The 13,871-nt window shown below is 41.3% G+C and overlaps 1 protein-coding gene across 1 annotated transcript; it reads right to left on the reverse strand.

Moving 5' to 3' along the window:
* Positions 1–8,405: 8,405 nt before the first annotated feature.
* On the reverse strand, positions 8,406–11,099 carry LOC134073124 (uncharacterized). Its single transcript, XM_062530107.1, has 3 exons — positions 10,722–11,099; positions 8,835–9,149; positions 8,406–8,718 (listed from the first exon to the last, which is right to left on the reverse strand). Exons 1-3 carry the CDS (start codon positions 11,097–11,099, stop codon positions 8,497–8,499), a joined length of 915 nt encoding a protein of 304 aa, XP_062386091.1. The 3' UTR covers positions 8,406–8,496.
* Between the last annotated feature and the right edge of the window lie 2,772 nt (positions 11,100–13,871).

A 13,871-nucleotide genomic window follows, 5' to 3' on the forward strand; every position in this document is an offset into this window, starting at 1 on the left:
TGATGAGGCCATTGTTGTGCTGCAAGGGAACGTGTTGTGTTCAGTTGGAATGAATTTGTATGCGTCCTGTTTTTGATCGTAGGCTGTGTGCAAGTTACGCAAATAGTCGCTGTCCATGTAATAATGACCGTGCGTGCGTTCTTTCCCTCTGTGGTCAGTCGGTGTGTGTCTTGAGATGGATGGTCGAGATAGCGGGGGGGTGGGGGTCCAGCGCCAGACTTGCACCGGGGCCTTGCGCAACTACACTACGCCACTGAGTGTAATGCAAATAATAGTAACCTATTAGAACAACATTTGCTTTTTTTTAATTCACAAAGCCTGGTATAATGATAATCCACAGGCATGAAGTATCGGTAACTTAATCCTAGTTGTCAGTCATTTTATTTATGTCTTCTAGAATGCGTTATCAACATGGACGCGCGAGGACGCTCGTGCTCAACACCAAACTCGTGCATGAGCTGAGACAGCTCGTGCATGCGCTGGTGCCGGATATGTTGCAACCTTGGAACGCCATTTTTTCAAAGATGTCGGCGGCCAAATGACATGCTAACTGGCTGAAGCTAACCCTCCAAATCCTGACCCCCTGGTTTAATCAGATGATGTCCATTCATGCTCATAGGTCTCCTCTTTTGCTGGAATGGTCAACGGATAAGGTCAATTTAGGTGGAGACGACTATTCTTTTCTCTCAAGACAATCTAAACCCCAGTTTGCTTAAGGCTGGCTTACATTGCACGATTTTGGTCTGTTTTAACAGTCGGCGACTAAATTTCCAAAATCGGGCGGAAATCTTGGGAGTTGTACTGAAATCGCAGCGCGCTCCCGTCATCTAAATCGTTTAGTGTAAGGTGCCAATCTTAGCGGTTTTAAGTCCGTCGGAGGCAGTCTTTTTCTAGTTTTGCCGTTACGACAATATCAAACATGTTTGATATTATCGGAAGTCTTTTCAGTCGTGGCTCATGCAAATAGTGACGTGAACATTAAAAACCAATAGTAACCTTGCGCGAACATGAAACAGGAAGGGGCAAAATAGGCGACAGCTGTAGCCTTTATGATTATTTGTTATTTCATTTCTTATAATTTATTAGTCGGTTGTTCTACGTGACAGAACAGCTCTATATCTGTTAGTGGTGTCACACATCAAACAATGCTGCAGAAACGCGAAAAAAATACTTTGATATGAGTAGGCTATCATGTGATTTCCTGTGAATGATGACGTGTAGCCTATTGCACGATGGAAATAATTTGAAGGAATCTAGCAGCAGTCTTGTAAATAGTGACCCACAGTCTTTGCAAAATCCTTATCTGAGACTGGCCTGTGACTAGACTGTGACTAAAAACTCAATGAATTGTCTTTAGATGTGAGAGGGTCTGAGACTGTAGTTTTTCAAAAATCTTTTCCAAATCTTTGCAAAGTCTGGCAATGTAAGGTAGGCTTAAGGTCAATTTAGGTGGAGACGACTATTCTTTTCTCTCAAGACAATCTAAACCCCAGTTTGCTTAAGGCTGGCTTACATTGCACGATTTTGGTCTGTTTTAACAGTCGGCGACTAAATTTCCAAAATCGGGCGGAAATCTTGGGAGTTGTACTGAAATCGCAGCGCACTCCCGTCATCTAAATCGTTTAGTGTAAGGTGCCAATCTTAGCGGTTTTAAGTCCGTCGGAGGCAGTCTTTTTCTAGTTTTGCCGTTACGACAATATCAAACATGTTTGATATTATCGGAAGTCTTTTCAGTCGTGGCTCATGCAAATAGTGACGTGAACATTAAAAACCAATAGTAACCTTGCGCGAACATGAAACAGGAAGGGGCAAAATAGGCGACAGCTGTAGCCTTTATGATTATTTGTTATTTCATTTCTTATAATTTATTAGTCGGTTGTTCTACGTGACAGAACAGCTCTATATCTGTTAGTGATGTCACACATCAAACAATGCTGCAGAAACGCGAAAAAATTACTTTGATATGAGTAGGCTATCATGTGATTTCCTGTGAATGATGACGTGTAGCCTATTGCACGATGGAAATAATTTGAAGGAATCTAGCAGCAGTCTTGTAAATAGTGACCCACAGTCTTTGCAAAATCCTAATCTGAGACTGGCCTGTGACTAGACTGTGACTAAAACCTCAATGAATTGTCTTTAGATGTGAGAGGGTCTGAGACTGTAGTTTTTCAAAAATCTTTTCCAAATCTTTGCAAAGTCTGGCAATGTAAGGTAGGCTGCTTACAAGCATCTTCAAATATGAGTGACCAAAAACACAACGTTCACAATTAACCCTCTGAAAACATTTAGTGTGTGTTTTTTCCCTTACATATAGTTTCTGGAGCCCAGGAAGTGTCATTGCAATATATGTTTGTGTACACTGAAAAAAATGAAATGCAAAAATTACTTACTTCTTTTAGGTAACAGTAATGCACTCAATAAAATTCAGTAGAATTTGCTTAATATTTTCTTGAAATTATCGCTAAACTAATTTGAGGAGTATTTGCATTTTTGTACAAATATCTGTGAAGTGTTAATAACTGTTTGTGTATATTTCACCAGGAAGCCAGAGGTCCATACATGTGCCTAAATGCTGACACCCCAATTATGGCACTATATGGAAATCCAGACATGTGTCTGAAGAGGGACTTCCGTGTCACCAGGGCGACAGCACAAAGCCTCATGCGCCTGATTGCCAGTCCACAGGATCATGGTTGGGGCCAGGACACAAGGGGGCAGGCATACTTATTTCTATTATAAGTAGAAACACGAAATGAGCTGGTGATCAACGCTCTGCTAACTCCCTTGGACGGCCATAGATTTCAGATTTTTTTGCGATCCCATAACTTCATGTAACATGTGCCCTTTGTCTCCCTTATAGCTTCTGTGTATTCTATATAGGGTATCGAAGGCAAAATTAATTCACTTCTTCCCCGTATATTACGTTGGTTTCCCGTAAATAAGTATTTTAGCATGTCGGTTGTAGGGAAGCTAACGTTCGCCCGTAATGTTTGGATAAGAGGCTGAGTGAGCCTGCACGAAAACCATGACGGAGAGTCATTCGCAAGATCAGTGAAAATGCGTGTAGCCTACGGTAGCCTACTGTTTGATATGGTAAAGCATTACCTAGAGGCAAGTACACATAATACTAATATTAAACAACTAACGTTAACAATTTCAGAGGTTTTTGATCTATCAGACGAGTAACAGCAGACTAACGTCACGAACTGAGTACGAGTCTGCGCAGTACGACGGAAAGTAAACGAAATTTTGTTTCAGCCCCCTTCCATCGAGAACAACGGAGTCTGTTTGTCCATTTCTTTTAGGTCTATGCCAGGACATGGAGGTTTTGGTCTTCCTGTACAGCTTGGCTCATGGGCTTTCCCTGTCTGTCGTGAGCAGAGCATTTGGGATCCCCAAAAGCACAGTTCATGACATGATCCACCGGGTGAGCAGGGAAATAAAGGGCAAACTGTCAATCTTAATTTCCCTGCCATCTCCAGATGATCTGCCTGATGTGGCACGAGGCTTCATGGACCTCTCAAGAAGTCCAGCATTCGATCATGTAGCTGGGGCCATGGACGGGAGCCACATACGCATCAGGGCGCCAGGGAACCTGCACCAAGCGGATTACTTCAATTACAAGCTGTTTTCCTCTATCCAGATGCAGGCAGTCTGTGACGCAAAGGGCAGGTTCCTGGACATATTTGTGGGCTACCCAGGGTCAGTGCATGATGCCAGGGTCCTGCGCAACAGCCCCATCTTCCACCAGGCCCTGTATCCTCCAGCAGGATATTACCTTCTGGGTGATGGCGCATATCCCTGCCTGGAGACGCCAATAGGGATCCTGACCCCATATAAGCATCCCCTGAGAGGCAGGATTCAGGAGGAGTACAACATATGTCATGCCCGGGCTAGATCAGTGGTGGAGAGGGCCTTTGGCATAATGAAGGCATGCTGGCGAGCCACCCTTTCGAAAGCCCTGGAGGTGAGCCCTAGCCTGATTATCATCGACTTTCAAAGGCTCTGCGAGACTTTAGTCTGACCAAGAGCCTGTGCTAACACGGTTTCTCCAAGCGCTGGTTGACCCGCCTCCTTTAAGTGCCTCAATTTGCTACTGGTCGATGTCAGAAAGCGGTTTGCCGAGTTTAAACCAATAACAACACTCTTTCCTCTGCCTTGAACACGCCTCTACCCAGAGCCGTTGGAGCTGCTCAAAGTTGATTGGTTCTCGACCAAAGGGGGCAGTTCAGCAGATTTCGGGAACTCAGAAATCCTTCCCGATTAGCAGTTGACCAGACCAGAGACGGCAAAAGCCGAAGGTGTTACGTCACTGGGAGGGCGTGCCAGGCGAGGTGAGCCCAGCTTTCGCCCCAGACATCATCGCCTGCTGTGCATTCCTCCACATTCTGTGCCTCAGGATGAATGATGACTTGGAGGACATGGAGATGCCGGAGCCTGATCCCCAGATTGCTCCTCCCATCAGAGGACCAGAAAAGTCTGGAAATCATACAAGAGACAGAATTGCATTAACGAATGCAGTTGGCCATCTACCCCAGCACTTGCATGAGCACAATTATTGGTGATTCTTTTTTGGATGTGTCGGGGTATTTTGATTTATATGACTGAGCCTTAGTTTCTTCACAGCACATAAAAGTTGTTGCAAGTGTTTCTGGAATTTGTTGACAGTCATTTGTCTGAGTGTTTTGTGGGATTTATCGCTTTACAACATGGAAGCCTTGCGACATTTGTGAAGACCTGTTCCAGGTCAAAACCCATTAATCTTAGGTTGCTTTCATACTAGGTCCGTTTAGCTGGACCGGACCCGAGTGCGGTTATTTCTACCGTAGTTGGTCTCTGTTCACATTACATGTTTGTCTGCGGACCCGGGTCCGTTTGCGTCATAATTAACACGAACTTGGCAACACAGCAAAAGGCAGTGCAATGAAAAGGACAAATGTAAAGATTCTTTAGAATCTTCAGAACGTTTGCTTAGCAACCTGCTCCAGGGTTCTAGCGAACCGGACCCGAGACCACCTTTTCAGGCGGACCCGAGTCCGGTCCCGGGTCCGCACCCGAGTTCGGTACGGTTGCGTTCACACTATCAAAAACAGCCGGACCATCGGACCAAACGAACCCGGGTCCGGTCCAGCGGACCTAGTGTGAATGGGCCCTTAATTAAGAAAAACACAAATGAGGATTCCAAAATCCAGATCAAATCCAAACCCCCCCCCCCCCCCCCCTCAAAAACACAACTTAAACTTCTTTACACTTATTTAAAAACTACATCTTCTTCACCATCTTTTCAAATAAAGTCTTTCCATCTGCTGAGTATTTTGCTGGTGTCGCTCATCCTCCTTTTGAGACTCCTTCTCCAGATAATCATACACGGCATCAGGTGGGGGCCTCTTCTTGCCTAGAGTAGGCCGTAGGGATTTGGGTGGGGAGGCAGCAATGAGCTGAGATGGGGGGCCGGGGGGCTTATGGCCGGCCTAGACCCCAATGCCTCATGCATAAGTTGGAAAAAAGGCCATGATGCTGCGGTCTCCTCCCCCTGGTCAGTTCCAGACCCAGTTGGGGTTTTTTTTAGGGACTAGAACAAACAGTTACATGTTAAAAGTGTTACAATGTGCCGTGACATATTTGGATTAAGGTTTTACCATTTCTTGCCAACCTGTTCGTCTGTAATGGCCCCCTCCAACCCCAGCTCTTTCACAATGAACCTTTTCAGCAATAGGGAATATACAAGGTCATTATTCATCCATAGCCTACTGTATATTTTTGATAGATTAATGATTAAATTTGCAGCATGTGTAATATTAACCACACACACACACACTTACTACCAAGCCTGCTTTGTTGCATTTCTCTTTTTAAAGAAGAGACCATCATGCTGCATGCTTAGCTGTATTAGCTGTTTGATTTTTTCCTGCAGACCCTGTAACAAATAAACCTACACTATGAGAAACGACGTAATCAAATCTTATTACCTTGGAAAAATATTTGTCACATCATAATTAAAGCAGGGCCTCGAACTACTTCCTTACTGATCTAACAAACTCGCAGACCGACACCTACCCCATTACGCTACATGTGACAAGTAATGTTGGCCAGTTCTAGTTTATAAGACTATTTTCTGCCCGACAAACAGCATAATTATTTGTTGTACACACACAAAAACGACGACTAAATGTTTGATTTTTACATGGCGACATTCGATTGTTAGCATAATAGGTCATCAAAACAGCAAAACACATGTACACGTACGGTTACTCGGAACTAACATTTATAAGCGTTGTCCTGCATCACAACGTATTTCACACGTGCACAGCCTCGGCAAGTCAGCATCGGTGCTGTCTCGATGTTTAAGGGTTTTATAACCCACTAGCACTTGGGTTGATTGATTTCGGATGGCACTTAATTTGACTCACCCTTCACGTGAACTCGCAAACAAAGTGGAAACGTGTAGGGTGAGGGCTTAGGGGCACGTTTCGGAAAGGGCCAGTGTGCTACCAAAATACTAAAGTTCCGTCCCCGACTTTTCCCAGCTAATCCACCCCGTGACTAGCCTGGCTAACGCCTCCCACTTCTCAAATGAGACGTGGTCTGGCAACCAGACGTTCATTTTCTCGTATTTGAAAAAATGCCCAGATCCGTTCATTGGGCGCCATGGATGTCTATCAAATGCGCATAGCTCACCCAACTCGTTCGTATGCAACGCTAAGGGCTGGCGTAAATCCTTTGGCGTCGAATGTAGACGCAAGAGGGCAACGGAAACTTCTCGGATGTTCTGTGATTGGTTCGCCAACATCAGGCGAACATTAGGGCGTTAGTTTCCAGACTGGTTTAGCAGCGGGATTGAAATCACCGCGCAAGGCAGTATGGGAAAACCCAGGCTACCCCGTGACATCCCTTGGACGCAGAATAAGGGTCGTCATCCCGTCATGTGTGGTCCTGCGTGTTCGTCGGGAGTTCCCTGACAGCCAAGGACAGTACGTGGGCTTCAGACGGCCTCCCCTCGACTAAAGCGAGAAACATAGCTGGCTATCACCTCCTCCTTCTCTGGATGCTCAAATTCAGTTGACAGGTCCGGAGGGATGTGCATTTTCAAAATTTCCTCCCTGTATGCTGCTGGGTCCTCAAAGACTGGCCCCATGATGAGGCCCATCAAGTCTTTCACATATCCTGTGCAATGTTTCATAATCACAAACCATTCTCTAACCATGTATATCGTTTTACAAAGATTTTATCGTTAATTTGTTTGTTTATTTTTGTTGTTTACTTATTTGTTTTATTTAGACACTGAAGTGCAACAGTAGTCAAAATGTACAGGTCTTATTGTTGACTAATTAAAAAAAAAAAAGATAACTTACCGAAAGTTGCCTCGGTTTTGATGGGTTTCACCCTGCACTCCCCCTTCTGGCCTTTGGGAAATGCATCCTGTACATGGGGTCCCCAGAGGATGAAGTGGCCTGGTCTCGCGCAGCATTTTCATTGAAATGGAGAGCAGCCAGGTAGAGTCTTGTGCAGTAAAGATAAAACCAAACATGAAAATAATGGACACATGCATCTGAATGCATAAGTAAAAGGTGCTACATGGGCAAATGGGTGATTCTCACGAAACCGTCAACTGAAAGATTTCTGACATAGAATTTTTCAAAATATGTCTATGAGCAAATTTCTTTTTGAGACTTTTGAATTAAAGTGTAAAGGTGTTGTACATATTAGTTTTCTCACAATATTAGCCTTTTTAATACATATTTATTAATGTTTTTAAGACCAAGTCCATCAGAAATTATCATTACCGCAATAGATCTTTACATGAAATATAACAAAGAAATGTAATTATTTATGCATTTTTAAAATGGTTCATTAACATTAATACCAAGGTCTATATAAAACAGTTTTTAAAGTTATTATTTAATATAACATATTTTTAGAATTTCACTTATATATCTCATTACCGCATTACGATGAGTGATTTGCAACTTGTACTTTATAATATCTCAGTAAAAACTCACAACTTCAAACAGAAAAATGTGGCAGAGGTGAAGGAAGAACACTTGGAATAATCTAATTTTAAAAATGAAAATGAATACTGTTTTCTAAGAGTTGATTTTTAAGAAATTAAACATTCATTTCAGTAATGAGACAGATTTTTCGGAAATGAGACTCATATTTCGGAAATGAGAATAAGAACAAAAACTGTGCTAAATCTTGTCCAAAATCCATTGAAGTCAGATATTTGTTTACATTTGTTTTGTAATTCAATTTTTATTGACTTTTTAACACAATACAAAGTACACAGTACAAAGCATTTTGGCCAACCCCCCCCCCCCCCAATCCCTTACCAACACATGGATCCGCATTAGTCAGCGGAGTAAAAAGATCATACAATAAAATGTTTACATTTTAAACCATGCTTAAAACCACATATTCCCAAGTTTGGGAAGTAGGGAAAGGCCTGTTGTATAACTGTAACAGACTACAGCAAGTAAACTGACAGTTGTTTTTTCATATTCTAAAAGGATTTTTCTTGCTGTGTTTATTCCAAATTTCTGGCAAGACACAGAAATGCCTTGCAGATGATGTGATAGGTAGGGGGTCGGGGATGATGGCTTTGATGTCGTCTTGGAAGTACCAGACTTTATCGCCTGGGAACTTCACAGTTGGAATGTAGAACTTGTTCTCCCCAATAGCCGTCATAGTGTCTACCTCATATTGGCCATTTGAAATCTGGAAGAAGCATGAAAGAGAGTGCATTTTAATGAATTACAATGTGCTGGCCTAATATAACAATTCCTTTCTTTGCTGGGTTCAGATCATTGAAAACACATGCCTACTTTACACACCTGAGTGACAGTGCCGGGGAATAGATCTCCATCATACTGCACCAAGACCCATGTTCCCACTTCAATTGTGTCTTCACTAATTTCATTTTGCGTCACTTCGGTGGTGTCTTCACTAATTTCATTCTGTGCCACTTCAGTGGCGTCTCCACCACCTTTCTTTTGTGCCACTTCAGTGGTGCCTCCACCACCTTTATTTTGTAGCACCGTTTCCTTTTCCCTGAAGCTAAATTCTCTTACACCGTAACATTCGCAAGCTCCATCACAGAAACAGGAAAGCTCCCTGGTCTTCACCTCCCCTGGACTGGATGACATCAGCTAAGACAGAAGATATTGTGGTAACACTTTATAATAACTACACACAATTCATCATCAATTAAGCATTTGTTAACTATTAGTTAATGGTTTGTTCATCATTAGTAATTAATTGTTCATGCATAATTTATCATCACTTAAGCATTTGTTCACAAAGTTATGATTGGTTTGTTCATAGTGAATAAGCCTATTTCTAAAATATGTATAAATTGTTGCTAATACTTCAAATAACATGCAATAACATTTTGTTAATGAAATACTATTCATTATTTAACAGTTGTTACATATGCACTAATGATTAGTAAGGATGTGAATACATGTTTTATAAACCACTTCCTAATACTATAATTCATGATTAACTCAGGAGTTACAAGTGGTTAGTTAATGATTTTTGTGAGCTCATCTAAAGTGAGGACTTTTTATGCCTTGCTACACGTTTGCAAATAAGTTGTAAATACTATATTCACATTCATTCATTAAGCTGACAATTTTATCCAGAGCGACATACACATGTCAATTAAATTAAACACAACCGCAGAAGGTGGGATTTGAACCCCCAACTGAGCAGGTGACAGAATGATAACCCTGCTCCTTAACCACTATACTACCTCTACTACTATTCTGAAAATGGATGGGATCTACTTTTAGTTGTTTTTAGAGGACTACTTTCCTGTTATGCGTATGACTACATTTGATGAAGCACTAAGCAGCGCATTGATACGATAGTTAGAGAGTTAAAGAATACAAGTAAATAATTGACTGACATATACTGAAGTGAAGTTAACCAAGTAAAAACATTGTCACTTTATTCTGGTGTTTATTGATTGTTTGTTGTGAAGTAAAGAACATAACATCCGCTCAGTTAAAATATAACTATTTATAGCGACAACAGCCATGGGCAGGGGTAGTGTAGTGGATAAGGCATTGGGCTAGCATGCTGTAAGCCGAAGATTCGGGGGTTCAATCCCCGGGTGCCACCATTGTGGCCTTGCTCTTTAATTTCGTTGACAGTGTAAGTCTCTTTGGATGAAAGTGTCTGCTTAATGAATAAATGCAACTGTAACCTTTATAACTCATTTGTAAATATGTAGCAAGGCATATACAGTCCTCACTTTAGATGAGCTCACAAAAATCATTAACTAACCACTTGTAACTCCTGAGTTAATCATGAATTACAATATGAGAATTAACATAGGAGTAATACTTAACAAATGATGATCAAAGCATTTACTAATAGTTTGTAACTGGTTCATAATAGGGAGATGATTTCATTTATAAATGGTTGTTTCATTATTTATAAGGTATAAACCATGTATTTACAAACATTTGTTTTATTTACTATGAACAAACCATTCATAACTTTGTGAACAAATGCTTTACTGATGATGAATTATGCATGAACAATAAATTACTAATGATGAACAAACCATTAACTAATTAGTAACAAATGCTTAATAAATGATTAATTGTGTGTAGTTATTATAAAGTGTTACCGATATGGTTAGTTTACTTAAAATACTGTTTGAATTGCACACACTTTCATTTACTTTCTTTCTTTTCATTTCTTCACTTTACCTGATGCATTTTCATAGTTCCAGGCAATGCCTTCAGGCTTGGTGGAACCAATTCACTGCTTCGATTTATATCATCCTCTGTTATTTTGAAGATGTGTACTGAGGACTGGGCATCAAGCTGGTGGTGCAATGTGTCCACATCTGGAATACTGGTTCCATAGGCAACAATACGGTCAGCCAGGTTTTTCAGGGCTCCTCCCACTCCGTCAGGAGCACCTTTCCCATGTGACGCCTCACTGAAATTCCAAGTCACGTGTTGGAATCCCATCATGAATGGGACGGTTGATGCCAGATAGAAGTTGGTTTTATTTCTGTATTGGGAGGTTGGGCCGTCTGACACAAAGTGGATGACTGTCACCTCAGGACATTCCCTCCTCATCTTTTTTAAGACTGGCTCTAAGTGAGCCCACGTTGCAGTAGCGTCATGTTTGAGACAGGATGATATGGTGCAGAAACATTCCACTCTTCCACGACTCAAATACCTCACACCTGTGTGCATGGATATTTGTTGGTGGCCCCCAGAATAGTGTGTATCCTTAACTTCTCGGCTGTATTTACAACTATAGTTCTCACTATAGTCGATATGAATTACTGCTTCAGAATTTGTCAAGTTCTTCTTTAGTGTGTTCATTTTTGTAAATTGGTGTCCTATGTTGTAAATGTGTATTCTGAAGCTGGGTAGGTCTTGACCGACAAGTTGAACTAACTTCTCATTGCTACCACACCTTTTGTCAAGGACTGTGGTCCTCATCTCAACATCGGATACAGAGCCATCTTTATTTTTTCTTTTAATTGGAGTGGTCCTAGTCATCCATTCCTCCCAATTCACTATATTCTGCTTTGTGGAGGGGTCAAGATTTGTGTCAAATGTTTTGTTCTTGCAGGCCATGCACTCCCCATACATGCACGTTTTGTTGCTTTGATCACAAACAGTACTCGCCACTACATCTGAAGGAGATGATGAGGTAATGATACCAAGCTGGTGAAGCCTCTTAATTTTAAAGTTGAAATTTTCATGCACTTTGCAGGCACAGGTTTCTCTTTGGGAAGCCTTTGGTGCTGTGATCCAAAAAGGACGCAGTTTACAAAACTGTGAGAATGAGATCTTCTGGTTTGGATTTTCAAGAAGAAATTTTTGATGGAGATGGGCCATTGTGTTTGTAAGGGCCCTTTTCCTATATATCTGTCCCTTTTTGCGAATCTCACCAGATTTTCCATTGATCATAGTGGTATTATCGTCACTATGAAGAAACCTCTTGACCATGGTTTCCGTTTGCTTTCTTACATTGTTTTGTAAGGGCACTTTTCTTTGAACTTTCTGCTTTACCACAGTGACTGTTTGCGGCTCCCTCCTTTTGTTTCCATTCTTCATTCTTTGCATTTTCCTTCTTAAATTGCTGAAATCCCGATCCTTTTTCTTCAACTTAATTTCTGTCTCTCTCAGTTTTGCACGCAATGTAGCCATTGTGCTTCTTCTCACTGATTTTGGGGTGGATGCCAAAAGAGGAGGTTGGAGGTCCAGGCCTCTTGTTGGCCTAGGAGTGGAGTCAGTTGTAGGCCTGGAGGGTTCTTGTTCTCCAAAAGAAGGAGTCTCAGAAACATGCATGGGTGGTTCTGGCTCTTCAAAAGAAGGGGGGGTTAGATTGAGCACTGCTTTCAAGCTTTTCCTTCTTTACAGAGTAGTACTTGCAAGAGTTCTCCCTCCATTTCCTCTTCTGTCTTGAATGCTCTATTGCATTCATCACTGCAGCAGATTTAAGCTGTCCATTTTGTTTCCTTTTCTGATACCTAATGATTAAAACGACAAAACATAATTATTTGACATTATTCTGTAAACACGTGCAACTTGTTGACATGTAAATCATAATGGTCGACACGCCGTTCGACTATCCATAGTTAATACATGTTTGAGGTGGTTATGAAACAGCAGTGCTACCGTGACGCGGAGCAAAGTGTATTTAATTATTTATTATGGATAGTCAAACACTGTGAAGTCCATTATCCTGCTTATACTGAGGCAAATTTTACAGAATGAGGTTATTTCTTTCAGTAAATTGCTGATTTTCGAAAACTACTTGTCTGAGAACACCACCTAAACCATTTAACCCTTATCCATCACCTCTCTCTTTCCTTCCTTCTGTATTCCTCTAAAAGTTCTGGGTTGCTGTATATCTTTTCTCTGTGCTTCCTCAAACTTTCCTTTGCTGCAGCTTTCTTTTGCGCACTTTTTGCCAACCTGGTCAATGTGAATGCAATCATGGAAAAAAACACAGATAAGGAACATTATAGCAATCAATCTCTAAATTGTGAACATGCACTTTCCATGACTCCAATAATGTGACATTTTAAGTCTATGAAAGTAATCTACGTGATGAAGGCCACTCATTATGATATGACACCAGCAACTTTCATGAGATTCAATGGGGGAAAAAGCAAACACTTTTTTTTTACACGGTCTATTACTGAATGTGTCTACCTCATTAGGTACAATTTTGTCAATCTGTCAGTGTTTGCGATAATTTCAAACCTGATAGTGTAATTTTTAGTCTTCGGATTTGTAATGAAAATAACGTAATATCAGATCATGCTGCTGGCAGTAACTTTCCAGTTGTTAGTGATAATATTGCATCAATATTCCTCCAAAACTTATTAAAAACTTATTCATTCTTATTAAAAATCAATTAATGTCATGAACAACATTGAACAATGCAAATTCCTTTAATATTTTCATTACCGAAATTGAAATTTTTGTCCTGTAGTTTCCCATTTTATACTTCAGTCTGTATATCCACGCCTCACAACCTTTTCCAGAACCTGTCCTCAAGCAGGGACATTTTTCAACAAGTGCCTTTGCCACATCCCCTACCTTACTTTCAGGATAGGCAGTGTATTGAAAGATTTCCTTGCAGAGTCTCTCTAATGGTGCATTCCAGACAGCATTTAAACTAGTGGGATGTTGGATTTATCCTACCTCCAACTACGAAAGATGCACTGGAACGCCTGTCGAAGTGGGAGCTCCTACTCGCGAACTCGTAGGAGCTCAACCTGCCCCGACCTCAAAAAAATGAAGTGGGAGGATTATGGCGGCGCCCATGGAGACATGCTCCTTGAGTGGTAACTTCAAGGAATACGCTATAAACTTCAGGGTAGG

This window comes from Sardina pilchardus, chromosome 24, assembly GCF_963854185.1.
Source record: "Sardina pilchardus chromosome 24, fSarPil1.1, whole genome shotgun sequence".
NCBI classification, from domain to species: domain Eukaryota; kingdom Metazoa; phylum Chordata; class Actinopteri; order Clupeiformes; family Clupeidae; genus Sardina; species Sardina pilchardus.

Coding starts and splice junctions, on each gene's coding strand:
- LOC134073124 (XM_062530107.1), bottom strand. CDS start 11,099: ATGAGGAGGGAATGTCCTGAGGTGACAGTCATCCACTTTGTGTCAGAC. Junction 9,150..10,721: donor GAACTATGAAAATGCATCAG/GTAAAGTGAAGA, acceptor CTTCTGTCTTAG/CTGATGTCATCCAGTCCAGG. Junction 8,719..8,834: donor TCCCCGGCACTGTCACTCAG/GTGTGTAAAGTA, acceptor TGCTTCTTCCAG/ATTTCAAATGGCCAATATGA.